Genomic DNA, 24663 nt, shown 5'->3' with positions numbered 1-24663 from the left:
ACACACACACACACACACACACACACACACACACACACACACAGAGCTTTAAGCAGAAATTTTTGAGGTTTCCTCTGGAGCTTTATTTCAGTGATTCAGACACATGTGGAAATCTCATTATCTACATTTAAAATAAAACATACATCTAAGTTAATTTTTAAATTCTGAATCAGAATCTTTCCTGTTTAGTCTTTTCCTAAATGAAGGAGGATTTTTTTTTTCAGTTGAGTATTTTCCTGTGCAGTGCCCCTGAAGGCCAGAAGAGGGCAACAGAACTAGCGTTACAGATAGTTGTTAGCGATCATGTGAGTGCTGGGAACTGAACCTGGCTTCTCAGCTAGTGCTCTTAACTGCTGAGCTGTCTCTCCAGATCTATAGAAAATAATGAAATTTTTTGACAAGCCCTACTAACACATTCTGAATTTTTTTCTTAAAATTTGGTAGATAGGGGCTGAAAGATGGCTCAGTGGTTAAGAGCACTGACTGCTTTTGCAGAGGACCTGGGTTCGATTCCCACCACCCACATGGCTATGAACTGTCCTTAACTCCAGTTCCAGGGACATCTGAAGCCCTCTTCTGATCTCCGTGGCATTCCATGACACGGTGTACTCACATATATGCAGGCAATACACTTGTACACATAAAATAAAAATAAAAGTTTAAAAATTTTGGTAGACAAATGCACGTTTTTTAAATTTAACTTTAACAAGACCAAAAAATATCATGTAAAGTGAAAATATATAGACGATGATTCTCAAAATATCTGGTGCTTCTAGGTATAAGATAATAGCATATCTAATGCACTGTCTACTGTCCTCTGTACCTCACAGCACATTTTTTTTAAGGGGGAAAAAGATAAGTTTCCTAGCCGTCGAAATTAAGTCCCATGTCACATCAGAACAGTATTTGAAGGCAGACCTTAACATTTGTGTGAAACTTCAGAAGAGCATGAACATACAATCATATATTGGATCAGTGTTGTTGAAGAGCCAAAGGATCATATAGGGAAAGGACTGAAAGACAAATTGGTTTGGCAGTTAGGAACTCTTTGATGACCACGCTGAGGGTCTCAGGTTTTCAAAGCTGCTAAAGTGCTTGCCAGGGCTGAAATCATTCCACAGTTTGAGGACCAGAGGTCTTTCAAGTTCATTCTTGCTTTTGTTGGCTGGGGGCCTCAACTTCTCTGTGCCTGTTGGCCACAAGCCTGTGTTCCTCACTATGTAAATCCTCTTTAGTTTGCCTAAGTTTTCTTCCTGGCATGGCAGTTGGTCTCCCCAGTGTGGGTGCCATGGTCAAATGCTAACCTTTAAGGGCTAACTCTTATATTAATGTACCTTTGAAGTATCTTTCCTTCTTTTCAAACAGAACTTTTGGGAGAAAGCTGAACATGCCAGCTACCATATTGATTATACAAATTGAGTATGTCCAGGTATTTCTGTCAGTCTTTATGATGAAGTTCAGCATGCTGACAAGTGTTCCTGTCATTTTATCATTCTGAACATGTGTCCATAACCTTCAGTTAAGCAAATGAGTCTTCCATCTTTCCTGCTTGAAATATGACCTTAATTGAGCATGTTCAGGAATGTGCCTGCCTTACAATGCTTTCCCAAATGAGATGTATAGGTTCTCAGAATAAAATCCCCATACTTTCTTTTTCAAGGAGGGTAGCACCATTGATTTGGAAATAACTTCCATGCTCTCCTGACCTGCTTTTATTTCTTGGCCATACCTGTTTGAGGCCTTCCCCAACATACAAAACCAATGCATTCAATTATAATGGGGTTAGACTCATTATGTACCATGTACCTGAGGATCACTTTGAACTTCGGATCCTCCTGCCTCTACCTCCCAAGTGCTGGGATTACAAACTTATCCATCATTCCTGGCTACAAAGCTTTTTCTTTTATACTTAAGTCTCAGAACCATGCTCTTTATTTTCTAGAAACAAGCCATATGGGTGCGGGAAATAATTACCAAGAATTCATATCTTTTTTAGCAAAAGAATGTAACTTTTGCTATGCTATTTTGTAATTTACCCCTCCCACCTTGAAAAACTTTTGTTTACAAAGAATTTCAATCTTTTAATCTCCCTACCTTGTGAAACTACTGTTTATACAAAGGCCCTGGTTCCAAGAATGTAATGGCCCTGAGCAGTCTACCTCTTCCCCCTTTCCTGTTTCATTCATTTCCTTTGTGCTGACTTTTTTTTTCAAACTAGCCAACCACAAATGACTGTAAGGCTGGACCCTAACCAATGGGAAAAAGACACAGCACTCTTATGGTAGGATAAAAACCTGTCAAATGTCCTGCTCAGTGGGCTTGCTTGCTATCTGAATGAGGCAAGGTACTCATTTGCAAAAGTAAAAGCTGCCTTGCTGAGTTAGTTTTGTTTTGTCCCCATGTTCTTGGTGCATGCAGTATTGGTGAGATCCTTGAACCTCAGATTTTCTTTCTAACAAGGGGATGAGAATATTAAATCTTACCTTTTGAAGGTAGAAGTGTTAAAAAAAAATATGTGGTTGGTGTTTTAAACCTCTACAATGAGTTAGAAGTCTTCACTGCAAGTATCGGAAAACCCTTCACAAGATGGATTAACCAACGGAACTCTTCTGCTGCCATAATGAAAGATCCTGCAGATAAGTAAACTTAGTGAGTTGTTCCCAGCTCTGGCTCTGTCTCCTGTACAGAATCATTCTTGGGCCTGCTTCCCATAGTAGAACAGGCCTTAACACATTTAAGCTTCTTTTATATACCTAACATCTTCCAGAGAGCTTAGAGATTCACTCTACTCACCACCTGTCTTAGTCACTGTTCTGTTGCTGTGATAGAAACACGGACCCAAGCAATTTATAGAAGGAAGAGTTTATTTGAGCTTACGGTTCCAGGGGAATTACAGTCTGTTATGGCAGGGAGGCATGGTGGCTGGAGGTGGCTAGAGCAGGAGCAGCAGAAGCTAAGCTCTCACATCATCATGCAGGCACAGGAAGCAAGAGAGCAACTGGAGATCTGACAAGGCTTAAGAACTCTCTAAGCCCACCCCCAGTGACGTGCTTCCTCCAGGATAGCCACACCTTCTAAAACCTCTCAAAACAGCACCATCATCTGGGCACAAAATGTCAAAATACCTGGAGCCTATGGGGGACATTTTCATTCAAACCACCACACCACCCTTATCTAAGCCTGTGGCTGGGATGCCTTGGTTGGTGCCAATGCTCCACCTTAAACTACAGCTGTGGAATTACTTCCTTGAAACCATACGGACTCCCAAAGAGAGCCAAGGTGTTCTAGTTAGCGTCTCTGTTGCTGTGATAAATCACTGACTAAAAGCAACTTGGGGAGGAAAGGGTTTATTTCACTTACATCATGGAGGAGCTCCATGGCAGGAGCTCAAGACTCAGGAACCTGGAGACAGGAACTGAAGCAGAGACTATGGAGGAATGTTGCTTTCTGACTTGCTCCTCTAGCCTATGCTCAGCCTGCTTTTTATACAACCAATATATAACCACGGCTACATGCTCAGCATGTATACCCACACTGAGCTGAACCCTCCCACATCACTCAGCAATCAAGAAAATGCCTCACAGACATGCTCACAGGCCAATCCAATAGAGGAAATTCCTCAATTGAAGTTCCCTCTTCCCTGGAATGTCAAGTTGACAAACTAGGCCAACCGTGACACCAGGCCTCTGGGAAAAAGAGGAATGGATACAGAGAAGAGACTACAAATAACTAGTACAGGAGTCAGGGACATTGGTCGGCTTTTTAGAATATAAAGAAGACAGCATTTTGTCATCTTTTCAGATGCAGCAGAAAGGATGCAGCAGAAACAGAAGTTGAAAAGCAAGGTAATATGGCTAAAGAATGCCAGAATGCTTTTTTTCCTCAGGCTACCAGGAAGATGGTGGCCATTCAGGCCTATCATGTTTACCAAAAGCAGCCCACCCTCTTTCAAAACAGGAAGAGGATCTTGTTGGGAGAAACTAGCAAGGAGACACTCCCCATATTACAAGAATATCAGTCTAGGCTTCAAGACACCCAAAGAGGACATTGAGGGCACTTTCATAGACAAGAAATGTCCCTTCACCTTTAATGTCTCCATCAGAGGGCGGATCCTGTCCAAAAGATACAGAGGACCATTGTCATCCTCAGGGGCTGCATCTGAAAGTAAAATGGGTTCAAGAAAAATCACAAGAACATATGTGTGCACCTGCCCCCCCCCCCCCCCCCCCCCGATTTCAGGGACATGCAGATAGGTGACATCGTCACCATGGGCAAGTGCAGGCCCCTAAACAAGACCATGCACTTCAAGGTGTTTAAGGCCAACAGGCCTTCTGGCACCAAGAAGCAGTTCCAGAAAATCTGAGCAGATGCCAGCCGAATCCCCGAAACACAATAAAATGTTATTTTCCAACTTACAAAATAAACCCCCAAAACAAGAATGCCAGAGTAAGCCAGGTATGATGGTAGATACCTGTAGTCTCAGCATTTGAGAGGCTAAGGAGGACCTCTTATGCCCAGGAGGTGATCAGCATGGGTAACACAACAGGACCTGGTTCAAAACTAAACCAAAGCAAACCAAATAGTAGCAAACAACAACAAACACTGAAACAGTCAAAGAAGATAGTGTGTAGGAAAGCCACGTGTCCCTCCAAGCAGAGATGGTGAATATAAACATGGGAGAAAATGGACAATCTGAGACATGGTGGATGATGGATGAGATAATGTTGCCTGGGAGTTGTGAATGCAAATGAAGAAGCTGATGTCCTGTTTGAAAATAACAGAAAGTAATACTGGGCATTTGGGGGACTATGGTAACACAGATGAAATGAGTTGCCTTCTCACAATGGTAGAGCTAGAAAAACTCCACTACAATAAAAAAAATAAAACATACACAGTGCTAGGAAAGTTAAAAAGTCTTGGCCTAAAAGAAAGCATTAAATTTATGGTAATAAAAGACAACACTACAGAAGGAAATTTGTAACTACTGATGAAAGAGTACCTGGTTAAGAACAAAAGCAAGTACGAGGAATAAAAGTCTATGGAAGATTGGGGCTGAAGAGATGGCCCAGCAGTTAAGAACACTGAATGTTCTTGCAGAAGACCAGGGTTCGAATCCCAGCACCCACATGGCAGCTAACAACTGTCTGTAACTCCAGTTCCAGGGGATCTGATGGCCTCTTCTGTCCTCTGAGAGTGTTGCACGACATGGGTGCACTTACTTACATAAAGGCAATATACTCATAAACATAAAATAAAAATAATAATGGGGTCTGCTGTTCATTTTCCCAGTTCTATTCTGGGTTACTGTCTGGGAGTCTTTTGGGCCACCCTGGCCAACAACTCAAAGGAAGGTATTTCCTGTCATTGTTTCTTGTTATGTAGCCTTCAGCTATACATATGGACTTTTAAAAAATTACATTGAGATGGCCCAGCAGTTAAGAACACTGAATGTTCTTGCAGAAGACCAGGGTTTGAATACCAGCACCCACGTGGCAGCTAACAACTGTCTGTAACTCCAGTTCCAGGGGACCTGATGGCCTCTTCTGTCCTCTGAGAGCATTGCATGACATAGGTGCACTTACCTACGTTAAGGCAATATACTCATAAACATAAAATAAAAATACTAAAGAATTTTTAAAAGTCTATGGAAGATTAAAGAAAAGCCTATGACAAATATCTAGAATAAGATACTCTAATCGTTCAGATTTTAAGCATATGTAACTTATTGTTTTCTTTGTCAGAAAATGTATCAGAGTAGTAGGGTTGTGCATGAACATTTTATAATTCCCGCCACTGCTACTAAATCTTGACTAAGCAATAAAATAAAGCCACTGCTTCTTTTTGTGTGAAAAGTTTTCTCCTTTATTTAACATACACTAAAAAATTCCTCTTCCTCATAGCCTCACTGGTTCTAGGAAGGAATGCTCTGCCTTAAGATAAAGAGGCCTTGTTTCTAGTCACAGTCATCTGATCCAGAATTACGAAAAAAAAAAGTGGCAAAAAATTAATATAATAAAAACATCTGAAAAATCTAAGCTTCAGACACAGGTCATGAAGAAAAGCAATCTTGGCTCGACTTTCCTTAGGACAACGACCTTGACAGAGAAATTTGATTCATAATTGGTTGATAGGTTCTAGAAAACAAAGTTCTTACAAGGATAGTGTGTGTTTTGAGTGGGAAAAGGACACACTCTTTCAGACATATTTAACCTTCAATGTTGCCTATTGACAAGGGGTCAAACAGACTAGAAACACATGACAGTAAAGAAGGGTTTGTTCTTATCAATGAAGGCAAATTTCTCCCAGTAGCCCCTTTATAGTCACACAAGTTTTTTCTGCTAGAGACTTTTGTTTTGGAGAACACTTAATACCTTCTTACTACCAAACCCTCAGGAAAGCAACATGAGTGATTAGCAAAGTACAATATGCATTTCTTTCTCAAGAGGCAGAAAAGGTTATTGAGATAGCCATCCCTAACATAACAATCATCTTTTACTGAGTTATTTACCCTGGGCCAGGTGCTGTGCTTGGCATTTACCATACATCATGTGATTTGTTATCCTACAAGGTATGCAGTATTCTTTTACAGATAAGAAACAAGTGAAATAGGTTAAATACTTAGGCCAAGTTCACAAAGCTACTAGGGGACTGAGCGCTGCTTGGCTAGTGCTGAAGCTCAGCAGTACAGCATGTATTTAGCGCATGGAAAGCCCTAGATTTGATTCCCAGCAGGTGAAACAAGAGTGAAGGTTTGGGCTTAGAGTTCTAGACCTGTGGTGAATGAAACAGCACAGCACATCATACATAGGCCAGAACATGGAGCAAAGAAAACTCCATCCACTCAAGGCAGCTTGGGAAACAGACAGGAAGGAAGAGACCAGGATCTGGTAAACCCTTTGAGGGTACACCCCTAATGAGCTGAGACCTTCATTAGGTCACTTCTTAAAGCTTCCACCTGTTCCCAATAGCGCTAAGGTCTGAGGACCAAGCCTATAACACCCGTACCTTTGGGGAACATTGTAGACCCAAGCAACAGCAGTTGGAGAGCTGTATGTTGAAACCACATGTTCAACTTTAAAGTCATTTTTTCTTACCACCACTTTAACAGCTTAGAGTTTATAAATGTTCACAATTAAGTTTAAATATTTAAATAATACACTATATTAAAATATTCATACATTTAAAATTAAATGTACACCATTTCCAGATTCACTGCGAATTATACACAGAACAGACAGAAGAAATAGTTTAATGTCGGAAACAAGCTTCATTCCACGTGACAAGATGTGGCCATGGAGTTTAGGAGCAAATGAGCTTGACAGAAAGCCAGCCAGGTCTTGCAGGCCCTTCCAGGAAAAGACTCTAAACCCATCTCAAGGGTAACAGAAAAACGCCAATGGTTTGCTGAAACCAGTATTCACAGGACATAACTACTTAGTTTCCGCCAGTGAAAAACAAACCTACCCAAGAAGAATGAAGTACAGTAAGCTGCTGAGGCAAATGTAGGGCCTCGGCGACAGACTGGAATCAGAAAAGTAAGAATGTCCATATTTAGAAAAGCCCACAGCAGGACCAGCACTTCCAGACTCCTGCCGCAACCTCGGGAGATGTCAATCACTACTTTCGTGCTTTTGTACAGTCCTCAGTGGACAGAATCTGGCTGCTGTTATGAGTTTATTCTGGACTGCATACAGAATAAAACAATATTATAAGCCACGTCTGTACTTTGTCATGCATACACCCCAGAGGAGCTTCTTAACCCTGCCATCCTCCAAACAAGACATTTGGCAAAGTCAGTGAAAGTTTTTTTATAGACAATACGTGAGGGCAGGAGTTTTACTGGCATCTGGTGGGTGGAGGCATATTACAACGTTCCCCACTCTAAGGAACCCAGCCTGTTAATAGGAGGGTGTTGGGACGCTCTGGATGGAAGAGATGATTGGTTTGTGACAGGCACAGAAGGCCTAGACTGTGAACCAGACAGTTACGGCATTATATTCCTTTTTATCTAAAACAATGAATCACCCTCAGCTCAGGTTTTAGATCCTTTCTAGGGAATCCGCCTCCCTGGGCTTTTCTGACAACAGCAAACCGAAACCCACCGCCCTTTGGCGCCAGGTTTCTGCGTGGGTTGTGGGTTTCTTCCCACTCATCAATGAGTGGTGGGGAAAGCAAAACACTTGGGGAATGAGGCGTTTTCATAACGTCATTTGTTTAGTCTAGAAAAGGAACGTGGCTCTTTAACGACAGGAAAGCTGCGGAGTCCCAGAAACTGGAAATCCGACCAGATATTATCTGGCACCAGGGAAGCGCATCCAGTCGACTGGACTTCCAGGAGACGGTGGCGGGGCGCGGCGGGCCCAGGGCGGCCCCTTAGGGATCGGCGCCCGGGGGAAGGTCGGTGGCCCGCCCCAGGTAAAGAAGGCCTCTCCGCGGGTCCTGAGGCTTGGGAAGCTCGTGGGCAGGGGGCAGGGGACGGGGGACGGCGGGGACGGCGAGGAGCGCTCCCGAGTCTCCGGGAGCTGCAGACGCGCGAAGCCACAGGAAGAGGCGGGACGCCAGTCTTTTGTCCCGCGACCGGAGCCCAGAGCCCGCCACCCGTGGCCTCACCCTCACACAGGCAGCGGTAGAGGTCGCGAAATCCGCGGGGCGTGGCCAGAGCGGTGGGCGGGGCGTGTGAGGCCACGCCCACAATGGGTATTTAAACGCCGCCGATGGGCGCCCGCGGGGTTCCCAGGTTGCCCGCGCGCTCCCTCCTCCCGGCCTTGGTAGCTCCGCCCGTACCGCGTGCTCACGCCTCCCACTCGGGTGAGTATGAGCGCGGGGCGGCTCGTCCTGAGGCCTCCGGCCCACGCCGGTCTCCGGGTCCTCGGCACCTTCCCGCCCCGCCGTCTCTGTCATTCTCCCTTCTGCCCCATCCTGTGCTCCGCATCCATCCTCCAGCCTCGGGCCCGCTGACGGGTCCCAAGCACACCTGCTTTCGCTACCATTGCCGGCCCTGCGCTGGAATCCCTGTTCTTGAGGCAGGTAGATAGTCCCATGAGACCTTTCGTTTCCCGAATCGCGTTCTACTGGGGGAAAGGCGGGCTTTGGAATTTCTCGTGGCAGCTGATTTCCTTTTTGCGACCGGCCGGGGGCTTCTGGGCTCCGAGTGTGTTTGCCTAGCGGGACCGACCTCCGGAGCTGGGTCGGTGCTCTGAGAGGAGGTGAGCGGCTCCATAGCCCGCCCAACCCCAGTCCCTCCTCGGCTGTGGAACAGAGTTCCAGGCAATCCCATTGTTTGGTGGTCCCTGCCCACCAGCACAGGATCTTAAATGTAGAAGAAACCACAGAGAAATTCTAGTTGATTATTTCCAGCTCTTTCTGGAACTTTCCACCATTCAGATACAAACAGGGATACAAGAATGCATGGTTATGAAATTCTGCAACAGGTCTTGAAAGTCCAAACCTGAGTTTACAGCTGGATTCAGCCGCTCTATGTAGGCATCCCCCCCTCCCCGGGGCGGGGCGGGGGCACTCCAAACCTGTGTTCCAACCTCTTCCCTACTGGAAATCAGGATGTTGAACTGTATTTGTTTAAAAGATCACTCAAAGATTTGACCTTTTTTTTTTGGACTGCATACCACGCACATTTTTACTGTATAAATAATGCTCTTCAATACAGAAAAAAGGATGATGTAATTTTTTAACTTGGGCAGTGAAAATAGTCCAGTTACTGACTTTGGATCTCTACTTACATAAAAGCCACTAATTCATATAGGAAAATCACAATTCCATTATATTTGTACTCAAATTCTTCAAGAGTTAGCTGGTGGATCTTACAAGAAATCACATAATTTCAAAACTGCATACAAGCGGTATTTGTGAAGTACTTCTGTTCTGCACCATTCTCTTGGAGTTGATAATCATTTCCATCACTTCCCAGGGCTCCTTCCCCTCTGTGCTGGTTACATCATGTTACCATAAAGGTATGCATCCCGTGAGTCTTTGAAACACTGCTTGGTTGCCTTGAATATGGTTGGACCAGGCCACACAACTGGTTAACTGATAGAAGAAGAAAGGAGCAAATATGGTGCAGTTGTGGGGAGCAACTTTAATTTGACTTGAGCAGTAGATATTTGTTAGCAGATTTTTATCCAAAGTTTTATCATAGTTAACAGATTCCTCCTAATGTGTTCAAAAGTTAGAGCCATACTGGAATATGCTAAGGGCTGTGCTTTAAAGCAGTACTAAGTAGCTATGGAGATCTCAGTCTTTAATTTTGGTTCTGTTACAAATGAATCACGTGTTGTGGAGAGCAGGAGCCTTCTGAAAGAGAGGAGGCACAGCAGGTTGAGGCCTCTGTTACTTCATTTTGTGAAATGGGTTCAATAGCATCCTTGCTGGGTGGTAAGAAATGTAGATGTCCAAAGTGCAGCCTAACTAGGGCAGAATTCCTGTGATTAGACCATGTTCTGCACTTTCTGAAGTGGTTCTCAGTGAAAGTTTTAGGGAAGAGCTGGAACCAGCATCTCCCTGATCTTCTCTCCAGGCCTACCTTCTCCATTTGCAGCTATTCACAGGCCTCCCCAAGGCTCAGTCATTGATTGGACTGATGTTTACATGCCAGCTCTTGGGTTCTATTGGTTGGGGATCTCCATACTCCTTTGGGCCTTGACTTCCTGATGGAGATTCTGTTTTTGTGTCAGATCTCTTTATAGTCTTGTGAAATATCTGGACCCCTTCTTAAAATGTGGAGTTTTTATTTGTTCTGTATTAGTAGTAGGGGGGATTGAATCCAGGATCTCAAAAATAGTAGGCAAGTACTCTGAGCTACAGCCCAGTCCTTTTTGTTTTTCATTTGAGACAAGGTTTTACAACGTTTCCAAGACTGGCCTTGAAATTTAGATCCTCTGTCGCAGCCTCCCAAGTAGCTGGGATTACCAGGTATGTGCCACCCCCAAAATGTTTTTAATTTTAATTAAAAAAAAATTTAAAGTGTATGAGTGTATTGCCTGCGTGTATGTAAGTGCACCCATGTCATGCAATGCCCACAGAGGTCAGAAGAGGGAGTCGGATTCCCCTGGAACTGGAGTTTTGGACGGTTGTTAGCCGCCATGTGGGTGCTGGGAATCAAACCCAAGTCCTCTGCTAGAGCAACCAGTTCTCTAAACTACTGAGCCATTTCGCCAATCCCTGCTTTAAATGTTTTTAAGATATTTTATCTATTTTTATGTGATGAGTGTATTGCCTGCATATAAGTAGGTGCACCTTTATTATGCAGTGCTTGCTGAGGTCAGAAAAGGGTGTCAAATCCCGTGGAACTGGATTTAGAGATGTTTGTTAGCTGCGATGTAGGTGCTAGGAATGAAACCCATGTCTTCTGCAAGAGCAGTCAGTGCTCTTAACTGTAAGAATTCTGATTTAGAGGAGTATTTCTCAGACCAAATTGTAGAGAAGAAAGGCATAATTTCATTTCTTTTTTGTTTGAGACAGGGTCTCCCTGTAGCCCCAGCTGACCTGGAACTCGCTATGTACAGCAGGCTGACCTTGATCACACAGAGATCCACCAGCCTCTGCCTCTGCCTCAAGTGCTGGGATTAAAGGTGTGTACCACTATGCCCTGCAAGGCATACTTTCTGATTGTTAAATTTTATTGTTGTAATTCATAGAGGAAGAACCAACATTAGTATATTGTGAATCATTTGCAAAGGATAGCAGGTTCCTTGAGGTTTTATGATCTCTTTGTGTCAACAGTACTTAATTGCCTTTGATTAATAATAAAAGATTAGGCAGATTATGATCCCTGAAGGTTAAAGGACTTGACAGTTAACTGTAGAAAAGGTTTCCTGGTGGCTTCACAAGAGGAAAATGAAGAGAGAATTGATTCCAGTATAGCAAATACTCAAAAAGAGCCTGCGTAATAGCCATAGATGATAGGACCACTCTGTCTTTGTGGCTGGCGGTGAGTTTTATTGGTGTTCTAAGCTGAGTTGGAAATTTTGATTCAGATTCATAGTTAATATTTCTATTAGGCTCCCCATCCACAAAATGGGAATAATGGTAATGCCTATTTCAGTTATGTTGACTAAATTAATAAACTACTTAACATAAATCGATATGGGAAACATTATAGAAATATTTGTAACTACTATTTCCTATTATGTACCAAACAGTATTATAAGTATTTTGCATATATTGTTTAATCTCAGAACTGCTTTATGATACAAATATGCATTATTTTCATTTAAAAAATAAAACTAGCAAATCAAATAACCACCCTTGATCATTTGCCAAATAAACAAGAACCTTGGCATTTAAATCCAGATCTGACTTCCATGTAGAAATTGTGGGTGTGTTACATTGTTTGAATAGTGAAATGTCTGGGAGGATGCACAGATTGCAGATTGCTGTGGCATATGTTAGGGGTCAGTATTACTAAGCTTACAGCAAAGTTGCCTTTAATTACAATATGTAACTTGGCAGGTGCTACTCCAAATCTGTGTCAGGAATTTTGCTGTACTCTTGTTGAAGGCATTGTGGTAACAAGATACAATTAGTTAAAATGGGGAGGCAGAGGTAGACACAATTTACTAGGTAGAAAGGAGTTCTCTCTTGGTGGTGAGATTATACTTAGGTTAGTAGAGAGAAGTAGAGAGCTTATTACTGCTGAAAAGTAGCAGTTTGAGTGTGAGATTAGCTTTGTTGCATGAATGAAGACTAGGTGGGCAGGAATATATTCCTGTGCCTGTAACATGGGAACTCAAGGGCTGAGAACGCTCAGTGATAGGCATGGTCTCAACCTTTAATATTCTTGGCAGAAAATCAGGGGAGTTTTGGAGAAAGCTTCAAAACATGAGCCAGGTTCATGGCTTTGCAGATATGTGACCTCCACAGTCACATAATAATTGAACTTGGTGCCATATCCATCCAGGCCCAGTAGTGCTCCTGAAGAAAAAGGAAACCAACATTTGTGTAATTGCTGGCATTTTTCCAGGTACTTTATACGTGCTATCTCATTAAATCCTTACAATGGTGAGCTGATTCCCTTCCATTTCCAAATCACAGTTCAGGAAGTTGAGGCTCAGGTTAAGAACTTGGCCTGGATCACAGAGGTGGTAACTGGCTTTCAGATCGAAGTCTTTTTTTTTTTTTAATTATCAGGAGTGGAATAAATTTATTGTATAATTAACAAAATAATAGGAATGCTTTTAATACAGTATTGAATATTAATTAGTATTTTATTACTACTTACAGAAAACATACATATAAATAAAAAATCCTTAAACGAATATTTTCAATTAAATTTAAAGAATCATACCCTTCTATATGTCCACCAATGTACACTGTATCACAATCAATCACTCCTTACTCTGGTATGGAAAACACAACTGGATGATCTTCAACAAAATGCATGACAACTACTAAAATGTCATCTTTTATGAAGCAAATCAAAAACAGTGGCATAACAACAGAAGTGATTTAGTTTTAAGAAGTAGTATATTACTATAGGAAAGAGATTGGCAAAATAAGTTGCCAGTAATATTAATTCCTGTCATTTTCTTATATAAAAAAAGGACAAGGATACAAAAAATTATTTGATTACAGATTTAAATAGTTAATGATGTCTAAAGTTCAGAATAACAAAAAATCAACTACATGTATGTCAAAACAAATATTTAATATAAGAAAAATTCCCTTTAAATATTCATGTACATGTTACCAAGTAATACTGTTAATCAAACCCATGGTTATACTTGTTTAAATAAGATTAAATAAATTGTGAAAAATGCTGATTTTCCTACCATAATGCATAAGTATTTTAAATCAAACTTCTGTATGGTATAATGAATACATTGATTCCTTAGACAACATTAAGAAGCAAATTTTTAATATATTTTACCTATAGGTCAGGTAAAGCAGTAAACACTTGTGTAACAGTGCAGAAGTACAGGTTTCCAAAACAAACACATTCAGAAGATCTGCTGCTCAAATAATATTTTTTCAAAACCAGGTAGAGGAGTGTGATAAAATTCACTGAACTGGCAATCCAAAATGGCACTGTCATCAACATATACAACTGGATACACTGTCCCTCGTATACCTGATGCTGGACAGTGCATGTTTTTTCCATTCAAATATACATTTAATTCTACATAGTCATATGTAATAGCCACCACATCTCCCTCCTCAGGAAGGCTGTTTGCTGGAGCCCGTTTTTCTCTTCGTTGTTATGGCACAGAGCTCCATCATTTCTCATCACCAGACTATGCATGTCTCGGCCAAGAGGAATCTGATTCAAGTTTACCTTCTGAGTTGCAACACCTATACCCCAGATTCCTGTAGACTGGATTTTGAACTAAAAGTAGCTTTTGTTCTGATGTAAGGGTATGCTGGCTAAACAACCTCCAGTGCCACATATTCTTCTGTTTTTCACAATCATGACATCTGTGTGTTTCCAGGGGAATTACAGTCCGTCTTAGTAGGGAGGCATGGTGGCAGAGGTGGCTGGAGAAGAGGAGCAGAAGCTAAGCTCTACATCTTCCAGCAGGCACAGATTGAAGTCTTTTACATTCTAACTTCCACATTCATTGTTTTGTACCAGGGACTTTGATAAGAGCAGCACGTGTACTTCAATTATTGTTACTTATAATAATCTTTAGAACCTGGTCTGAACTTTTCAGTCTTCCTCAACATAGTTCAGAAATACAATCAGTGGATCTGCAAGATGAAACCATTTGCCACCTCTGTAAAATTAAACTCATGCTGTTACTTGTTTTTATAGTTTGTATGTGTATGGCACATGTACATGTTCATATTGGTATGTACATGGGTATGTGCAGGTAACATATGTGTACACATGCAAGTGAAGGCCAGAGGTCAATGCTGAATGTCTTCCTTGATCACTCTCCACAGTATTATTTATTTTTTACTTCTTTGAGACAGCGTCTCCTTGTAGCCCCATTTGGCCTGGCACTCTGTATGTAAACCAGGCTGGCCTCGATCTCACAGACATCCGCTTGCTTTTGCCTCCTGAGTGCTGGGATTAAAGGTGTGTGCCACTGTGCCCAACTTCCATATTATTTTTGAGACAAGGTATATCACTGAACCTGGAGCTCATTGATTCAACTAGACTGGCTAGCCAGTGAGTTCCAGGGTTCCTCGTCTCCACTGGTTACAGACACATACTCCTGTGTCCAAATATTATGTGGGTACTGGAGATCCAAACTCAGATCCAAACCAGCTTGTCAGCCCTGTTTATGAGCCAGAGGTTGACAGTGAATATCTTCTTTTATTGCTGTACCCCTTATTTTGAGTCAAGGTCTCACTGAGCCTGGAGGTCACTGTTTTAGCTGGACTGGCTAAGATTCTCATCTCCCTCCACCTGCCCTCCCCCAGGAATACAGGGGCACACCATTATGCCTGGCTTTTTATGTGGATGCGGGGATCTGAACTCAGGTCATCATGCTTGTGCAGCAAACACTTCATTCATTGAGTCATTTCTCTAGCCCTTAACCTAATTCTTTTATCCTCAGCTCCTAAACCAATATACAGTATATGGCCTACAATACTATTTTTTTGGGGGGGGGGGGTGGTGATGCTGGTAACAGAACCCTGAGTCTCAATGTATAATACACAGGTGCTTACTGAGGTATAGCTTCAGCCCAGGATATGCTTCATAAACAATAGACCATTATGCAGTGCTTATAAGCTTTCCCCTGACCTGGTGGTTTAACCTGTAATCCCAGCTACTGTAGAAGCTGAATCAGGAAGAGTACAAGTGCAAGGCCAGCTGATCCTGTCTCAATTTTTTTAAAAAGGCTAGGGATGTAGCTCAGTAGCTCAGTGGTAGATGACTTGCCTAGCATGTGCCAGGCTCTAGGTTCAGTCTCTAGCAACATGCACACACATGCACATAATGATGTCACACACTATCATGTGTTGAGTGTCTGCTGTGCAGTCATCATCTTTCCAAAGTATCAGAGCTCTATGAAGAAGGAACTCTAGTATTCATTTTACGGAAACTGTAGTAGTCATTTTATGTGAAGGAAACGGCAGCCACTGAATTGACTACATTACTTATGCTCTTTCTTTGCTGTTGTGCTGAACTGTCTGAAAGGCCAGGTTGATGACGTGGCTTCATTAGGAGGAGCCAGGAGGAATAGGTAGCAGGCCACCAAGACACTAAGTAAGGGTCCATCCTTGGTTCTGTTACATTCACTGGCTAAGGGAAGAAGATTTAGATAGTTTATCAAAAGAAAAGAAAATTTTAGAATAGGCATGAAATAAAGCTAACTACAGCTTTCAAATCCAAGTTTTGCCAAAAACCATTACATTAGGTTACATTCTTTAACTAGTTACTCAAAGGTGAAACTGGTTTGTAAGAATTTCTCCTTTTGAGAAAGTGGATGATAGTCAGGTTTCTAGTGTAATGACAAAGACTTATGTGGAAGAAAAGTGTCTAGAATCATTTAAAATTTGGGTTTATGTACAGAGTCAAAGCCAAACCTTTATTATCAGATCAGGTGACTAAAATTTTAAATGGGAACATGAACACTTGAATGGATGGGTTCAGACCTTTACATTTTCTAATAGAATGACCTGACCCACGTGGCTACTTTGCAAGTCTCAGTTACTTAGAGAAGAATGACTTAATCACTAGTCATGTCTCAGAAGGGTAAGTCTTATGGATTTAGGGTGGTACTTTAGACTGGGGTGAAGCAGGAAGGCGAGATTGTACATAGATGTTGGCTTGTAGACTAAATACTTTAATCTAGTGCAGTGGATAAATTCTAGTTCTGGAAGTTATATTAAAACTCAAGAACAAGATTAAGAAATGGAATAAGCCAGTGCTTGGCCTATTTTGCAAGAACTTTGTAAAGATGGATTTTATTTTTGCTCTTAGCGTTCTGGAAATGAAGGCATAGGGTTGGGGAAAGGCATGCAGCCCAGATTGCTCAGTGCAGAGCCAGTCTGCTGTGATTAATGGCAGCTGTTGTAGAGTAATGTGGCCAAAGGCTTGGAGGAAAAATGAAGCCTTGCATTTTTAAAAAAATATGCACAGCAATGCCAAGAGTGACAGAAGTGGAAGATTATCAGGTGTCCTTCTGCCAAATTCAGGAAACATCTATAGGGCGTCAGCCTCAGAGTGTAAAGTTGAACTTCATTTCTTTAGACAATTACTCCTTGAGTGGGACTGCATTTTAATGCTCCAGGAAAAATGGGCTGAGTGACTCATAAGCTAGGGTTTTTCTTTACTTTGTGGTTCTTCAACTGTTGTTTAAAGGTTGTTCTGGGACTTTCTTATTGATTTTATCTTTACACTATCTCTATTTAGTGAGAACTACCTTTCCCCATTTGTAAGACAAAGCTCAAAGTTGCAAATTTGTCTAAAGGAACCTACCTATCTACCTTTCCTTTTTCCATCATGAAATAGTTCACATGAACAAAACAACAAAACAAAGAACATAAAGAACATCTAACTACAGCTACCCATCATCTGCCCTAAAAACAAAGCTTCCTGAGGGTGCTCTTTGCATTATAATGTTGCCTGTATTACAGAAAACGTTATGCAGAAACTCTTCTGAAATATTTGAATTTGGCTGGTGTCACATGCACAGTAGACTAAGAATGGACTTACAAATGAATTTAAAGTAACCCTGCATTACAGGAAGGGAAAATACTCCCCCCTTAAAAAATAAATTCCAAGCTGGGTGTGGTGGCACATGCCTTTAATCCTAGCACTTGGGAGGCAGAGGCAGGCCGATCTCTGTGAGTTCAAGGCCAGCCTGGTCTACATAGCTTCCAGGCCAGCTGGGGCTACAGGGAGACCCCCTGTCTCAAAAAGACCAAAAATAAATAAATAAATTCCAGATTGTTCTTTTTTGGCAAAAAAGGGAACATCATAAAGTGGCCACAGTTAAGTTTTTAGAAATGTCTTTGAATGTTATTCAAGGACAACCTAATCTAACCTTGGCTTGATAGAGCTCTGTTTCATTGACTTGCTTAAGAAAAAGATACCAGGAGCAAAGAAAGCTACAGGTTGATATTAAATAACTTATTTTTAATGTCAGTGATGGGAAATCCATTAATAATAGTTCTCCCACAATAGTCGAATACATTTTAAAAAATATTTTAATTTTAATTACTTGTATATGTGTGTGGAGGGTGGGGTATGGGCATGTGAGTGCACTGCACTGAGGAGGTCAGAAAAGGGTGTTGGGTGCCCTGGAGCTGGTGTTATAGGTAGTTGTAAATGGTCGTGGGTGGTAGGAACTGAACTAGGGTTCTCTGCAAAAGCAGCATATGCTCTTAATTGCTGAACCATCTTTCCAGCTAATGGCTGGGATTTAGTACAAGTATTTGCAATGTCATTATCTACAGGCCTGGCCTTGACCTCTGGTTTCCTTGGGACTTGTGAGGTAGTCTCCAGCAGATGTCTCTTGCATCCAGGAGCTTTGCAGAACATGGGTAACTTTGAATGCAATGTCAGTCAATGTCACTAACAGTACTCAATACTCAAGCCAGTCCAGTCTGTTAGAGCTGGGACTTTGTGTCTTGGGTTTACAGTCAGGCACAAGTTTCAGTCCAAGTTTAAATGGAGCACCTGTTTTTTGGGAGGGGAGTAAAAGATTGATGGAACACCAGGAAGAAAGCTGGAGTAGGTGCCTTCACAGCAAGCTCTGTGACAGTTGTGGAATGATGTTGTTCCTGTCTGGATAGAAGTAGATCTTTGGAAAACTTTCCTCCAGAACTCATGTTGAAACTTAATCCCCACTGCAACAGTGTTGGGAAGTAGAAGGGCCCAGTAGAAGAAATTTAGGACTAAGAGGACTAATACTATAAAAAGTGGGAGTGAGTTTCTGTCTCTCCCACTTCTGCATGGGAGGAGAGTGCTGCTGTATCAAGGCACCATCTTGGAAGCAGAGACCAGGGACCCTCACCGGACACCAAACTTGGCAGTGCCTTGATCTTGGGCTTTCCTGCCTCCAGAACTCCGAGAAATAAATTTCTGTTCTTTACAGATTATTCAGTCTCAATCTATTATAGCAGCATAAAACAGGCAAGTTGGATAGTGTTGATACCATGGAAATCAGTGCTTTCAAGCTGTGTGTGGAAGTTCTTTGTAGGAATCCCGCTTGACAAGACTAAGCCATGTTGGTTGTACTCTGTTTTGCTCAGCAAATGACCCTGGCAATCCAAACTCCTATAGGATAAACAGACACTAAGATGCCTGGATTGTTTCCTGACAGACACTGCCACGTGCTGGTGGTTTTGAGAAGGGCAAGATACATTCTGGTTGGCCACAGCCCATGTTTGTCTAGCCCAGCATATAAACCCCTTCCTCCTGCCTTGGGGTATAGGGTCCTTCCTTTCTTGCTTTTGTCCATAAGCCCACCTTGTATAGTCCTGGATCTGCCTGCCTTTCCTTGGTCTCTTGGTCCCTTTGATAGCCTGTTACCACACAGCAAAAGATCAGGTTTTTCTGAAAGAGAAGTACTAATTGACTCTTAGTTCAAGAAGATGAGTACACTGATCACACATGCTCTTGGTCATTGTGTCATGAAATTATATAAAAGCTTTATCTTGGTCCATTTTCTTTTGCTATAACAGAACACCTGAGGCTGGATTACATTATAAAGAAGTTTGTTTTGGCTAATAGTTCTAGTGGCTGGGAAGTCCAAGATTACCACAAGGGCCACATGCTCCAGTAGTGGTAGGAAAGTGGAAGGATAAGCAGGAGTATCTATACAGACAAGAGGATAGGGTGCTTTATAACAGCCTTCTATTGTGGTAACTAAGCCACACCCTCCATGAAGCTAGAATCTCACATCACTAGGTCCCACCATGCTGTCTGTCACATAGAGGAATTATAAGTTCCAACATAAGTTCTGGTGGGGACAAGCAACACTCACAACTACAGCAGATTTCTAAATGCTTGCCTAAATTTTGGCTTGAACTAGTTATTTCTAAACCACATGAACGAAGAGGTGGTTGCCCCCATGTCTTTCTGAATGGAGGTTCAGAGAGGTATTATCAGAAGAGGAACAAGGTACCACTGTAGTAATTAAGTGTATTAAATCTTCCAGAAAGGACTCGGGAAATTGTTGGGTTCTGGACCATCATGGGGTTGTATGAGAACTTACCTCTTTTTTTTTTTTTTTTTTTTTTTTTTTTTTTTGTGTCTTTTTGAGACAGTGTCTCTCTGTAGCTCCAGCTGTCCTGGAACTCACTATGTAGACCAGGCTGGCCTCGAACTCACAAAGATCCCCCTGCCTCTGCCTCCCAAGTGCTGGGATTAAAGGTGTATGCCACCACGCCCGGTTGAGAATTTACCTCTTTTTATGTTAAATATTGAAGAATCTCTTTTTTTTTTTCCTGTGGTTGAATGGGAATTCATCCTCTTTTTATGCTAAAGATTGATTCTCATTTTTTACCTTAGCATTTGTATCTGTTTTAATTATGTTTGCATTGGTAAAGCTTGTCAGCTTTCATAACCATAGAGACTGTCCTAGTTTGTCCTTCATTGCTGTGACAAAACACTCTGACCACTACCAACTTGGGGAGGAAAGAGTTCATTCAGCTTACATCTCCCAGGTCGTAATTCATCAGGGAGCCCAAGGTAGGAACTCAGGGCAGGAACCTGGAAGCAGGAGCTGGAGCACAGGCCATGGAGGAATGCTGCTTACTGGCTTGCTCCCCTGGCCCCTGCTCAGCCTGCTTTCTTATCCAACACAGGCCCACCTGCCTAGGGGTGGCACCACCCTCAGTGGGCTGGGCTCTCCCACATCACTTAATCAAGAAAACGCCCCACAGAGATGGCCATAGGCCAGTCCAATGGAGGCAATTCCCCAGTTGAGGCTCCCTCAACCCAGGTGTGTCAAGTTGACACTAAAGCTATCCAGCACAGAGAGCCAAGCAGTATATCCAGAGGCTTGGTAGGCAAGGCCACACATTCCACTCACAAAAGGGCAGTCTGAAAAGGGTCGTGGGAAAGGGGTTCTTTCAATGGCTCAATAGATACCAGTCAGGGCACTACAGATTCAGCATCCTTGAGCAGGCTGACTTGGTGTACTGGCTGAGGCACTTGATAACGCTGGCATTCAGAAATCAGGCAGTTTGACTGCCACAGGAGGCCAATTTGTTAAGGGAGATTAGAAAATGTTGGCCCTCCATCCCAGTAAGATAGCCTGGGATTTAAACTTCAGCTCCACCATCACATCAGACTACATTCAGAGTTTGTCCCTACATACTTTTACAGACGGCTCATGTTGCTGGGAGGGAACTTGGTAGCATTTTCTGTAGGCCTGACAGACCTGTGAGAGTGGGAAAACCAACTGTTGGCTGGACTAGTGGACTCAGGTTAGTGAAGCGTAGCAGCTTACATGGCAGCCATCTGGACGGGTGTTTGCTGTGGTTACAGCAGGCTCAGTGCATGCAGTTACACTAGCCACAGTCTGCTGTACCTGGGCATAAGTCTAGCAGGCACATATAAAATGTGTTCTTGCAAGGCAACATACTTTCTAGGAAGAAAAGTTGTCATATATAGCTTGTGTACATTAAATGTTATGAATTTAGTGACTGTACAATGAATGTAGCAAACGTTTCCACTCAATGTAAGATCTCCTGCTGAGTACGGTTCATTAAGACTGAGGGATGGGAGGGGACCATGTTTGCCTTTCCACTCTACTTTGTTACCTCCTGTCGATTCTAGTGGTTTAGTTTGTTTTGTGCTTTGGGGATCTGCGCTGTTCTGTTGAATGCTAGTCTTTTGTCTTCTAGAAAGACACTGCATGACAAGCCAGATTCCTAATGCAAGAGCTGTAATTTGGGAGAGGAGATGAGGCTCTTTTGGAGCAAGGCAGGCCTTTGGAAAGATGTGGTTTGAGTAGTTCATAAGGAAAACAAGGTCTGCAGCTGTCTCCTGGGTTCACACAGCCTCCAGGGAACTTGAAGACAAGCACAGGGGCAGCCTAATGCATCCTTTGTTCCTGCAGAATGCCTGTCTGGGGCGGTGGAAACAAGTGTGGGGCCTGCGGAAGGACTGTGTACCATGCCGAGGAGGTGCAGTGTGATGGGAGGAGCTTCCACCGCTGCTGCTTTCTGTGCAGTGAGTATCCCCCTGACTCCGCCTGTCACAGAGTGGGTGGAAAAGGCTGCTAGTTACCCTTGTTAGAAATGATAGTTTTGCCAACTAAGATTATTTTAGAGGCGGGGGTAGTTTCTGTGTGTCTTCGGACACCTGGCCTCCATGTTGGCTGTCTGGCCTTGGCTCTGTTACCTTGCTTTAGTGAGGGCTCTGTGGCAGTTAGGAAGTCTGGCACTACTACAGTTTCTGGCACACCCTAAGGGTTTGGCTTGTTTTTAGTAAGTAAATTGCTCTTCATCCACCAGTTTTCTCTTCCTGGCTGGGATCCTTTATGAAATATTTCTTATCACAATGAGAACTGAAATTCAGAGTCTGTAAGTAAGTTTAGTTTCTTTAGAAGCTCAGTTTTTCTCTTCTCTGTACTGAATGATCATTTACTCCTGGTTATTGGTATTCTTAATCTGGGAGAAAGGATTGTAGGATATCTAGGGCCCACATAAGCACAAGCACACTGGGGATGACCACTGTTTATAGGTGTCTCATGTAGACAGGAAGGACATAAAGCAACACCTGTGTTCTGGGGAGTAAATGCCTGCTAATGAGAGAAGCAATAAAAGAAGTCCTCTTCACAGAACACTAAGTCTAAAGTTTTCAGAGCTGTAGCTTAGCTGCTTGAGAAAGCTCTTCATTAATAATCTTCTTTGGTCTTTTTGAGACAGGGTCACGTCCCTTGTAGCCCCAACTGGCCTGGAACTCACTTTGTACACTAGGCTGGCTTCGAACTCACAGAGATCCACCTGCCTCTGCCTCCTGAGTGCTGGGACTAAAGGTGTGCGCCATCACACCCAGCATTAATAATCATCTTAATCCAAAGGATACAGTTGTCTTTAATGAAGGATCCATCCATGCAGATTTGCCTTACAACATTATACAGTGAAATTACTCTAAGAAGCTATATTTTAAAAACAAATTTCCTTTCATTAAGAAATAATCTTCGGGTGCTGGAGATGACTCAGAGGTTAAGAGCACTGGCTGTTCTTGCAGACCTGGGTTCAAATCCCAGCATCTACATGGCAGCTAACAACCATCTGTAACTCCAGTTGCAGGGGATCCAATGCCCTCTTCTGACCTCTGCAAGGCCTGCATGACACAGTTGCACCTACCTACATGGAAACAATATACTCATATTCATAAAATTAAAAAAAAAAAATATATATATATATATTGTTTTTTTGGTGTTTTTGAGACAGGGTCTCCCTGTAGCCCCAGCTGTCCTGGAACTCACTATGTAGACCAGGCTGGCCTTGAACTCACAGAGATCCGCCTGCCTCTGCTGGGATTAAAGGCATGCGCCACCATGCCCGGCTAATAAAGTATTTTTTTAAAAAAGAAAGAATCTTCAGATCCAGGAGTGGTGCATGCTTTTAATCCAGCACTCAGGAGGCAGAGGCAGGCAGATCTCTGTGAATTCAAGACGAGCCTGGTCTACATAGAGAGTTCTAGGCCAGCCAGCTAGGGCCACAGGGAGACCCTGCCTTAAAAAGACCAAAAAAAGAGAAAAAAAGAATCTTCAGGAAAAAACCTCTTTCAAATTTGGCTTGTCTTTTTTTCTATAAGTGCCAGCTCAAGGTATCTGGACTTATTTATAATTTGACTACTTCACAGACAACTAGAAACTAATACAATTGTAGCTACTAAAAGAAAAATTACATGTGTTTTGTGTATCTCTAGTAGCCACTGCTCCTCAGATTTGAACTGTTGCTTCTTTTAGAATTAGTGACTTTTTAAAATGTTTGTGTGTGTGTGTTTTTTTAAATTTTGATATCAGATATTTTTTTTGAATTTTTTTTTATGTGTATGGGTATGGGTGTTATGCCTGCATGTAGGTAAGTGCACCCGTGTTGTGCAGTGCCCACAGAGGACAGAAGAGGCTGTCAGGTCTCCCTTGAACTACAGTTACAAACAGTTGTTAGTTGCTGTGTGGGTGTTGGGATTCAAACCGGGGCTTCTGCAAGAACAGTCAGTGTTCTTATCCACTGAGCCATCTTTCCAGCCCCTAAATGTTTGGTTTTTAAAAAACTTACTTCTATTTTTTTACATGTATCAGTGTTTTACCTGCATGTATGTAAGTGCACCCAGGCTGTGCAGTGCCTTCAGAGGCCAGAAGAGGGCATCATATCCCCTGGAACTGGAGTTACAGTATTTATTTATTTATTTATTTATTTATTTATTGTCTTTTTGAGACAGGGTCTTCCTGTAGCCCCAGCTGTCCTGGAACTCAGTATGTAGACCAGGCTGGCCTTGAACTCACAGAGATCCGCCTGCCTCTGCCTCCCGAGTGCTGGGATTAAAGGCTTACGCCACTGTGCCCAGTCATGTTTGTGTTTTTAAAAAGAATCTACATTTCAACAGGCTTGTAACTATGAAAGAGCAGAAATGAGAAATGCAAATACTTGAGAAATTGCTGCCATTGTTTTGAGGTTAAGCAGGATGGAGGCACCATAGCATAGCCAGTGTTTACTAAATGTCACCTTCTTTACTGGCCAGTTCTACTTTTCCTCATACACGCCTCTGCTGACTAAAACCTTTTTTTT

At 42.4% G+C, this 24663-nt stretch overlaps 1 protein-coding gene and 2 pseudogenes across 6 annotated transcripts in view; 2 read left to right on the top strand and 1 right to left on the bottom strand.

Moving 5' to 3' along the window:
* The first annotated feature begins 3850 nt into the window (after nt 1-3850).
* On the top strand, nt 3851-4363 carry LOC103749502 (annotated as a pseudogene).
* A 3661-nt stretch (nt 4364-8024) lies between these two features.
* The window catches only part of Csrp2 (cysteine and glycine rich protein 2), a 29549-nt gene continuing 12910 nt past the window's right edge, over nt 8025-24663 (top strand). Inside the window, exons 1-2 of one of the 6 annotated variants that reach the window (XM_008851999.3) lie at nt 8025-8415; nt 21978-22090. In XM_008851999.3, the coding sequence (XP_008850221.1) occupies nt 21979-22090 (112 nt within the window). In that variant the 5' untranslated portion in view covers nt 8025-8415; nt 21978. Of the gene's footprint in view, nt 8416-8659; nt 8809-8828; nt 9028-9949; nt 9969-21977; nt 22091-24663 lie in introns of those variants that run through there. The other 5 variants (XM_029555543.1, XM_008851991.3, XM_017803007.2 and 2 more) reach the window with 5 other exon arrangements.
* LOC103749497 lies at nt 13642-16180 on the bottom strand (annotated as a pseudogene).

This window comes from Nannospalax galili, unplaced genomic scaffold, assembly GCF_000622305.1.
Source record: "Nannospalax galili isolate Female #2095 unplaced genomic scaffold, S.galili_v1.0 scaffold390, whole genome shotgun sequence".
Lineage (NCBI taxonomy): Eukaryota > Metazoa > Chordata > Mammalia > Rodentia > Spalacidae > Nannospalax > Nannospalax galili.
This window is presented reverse-complemented; position numbering and strand designations above follow the sequence as displayed.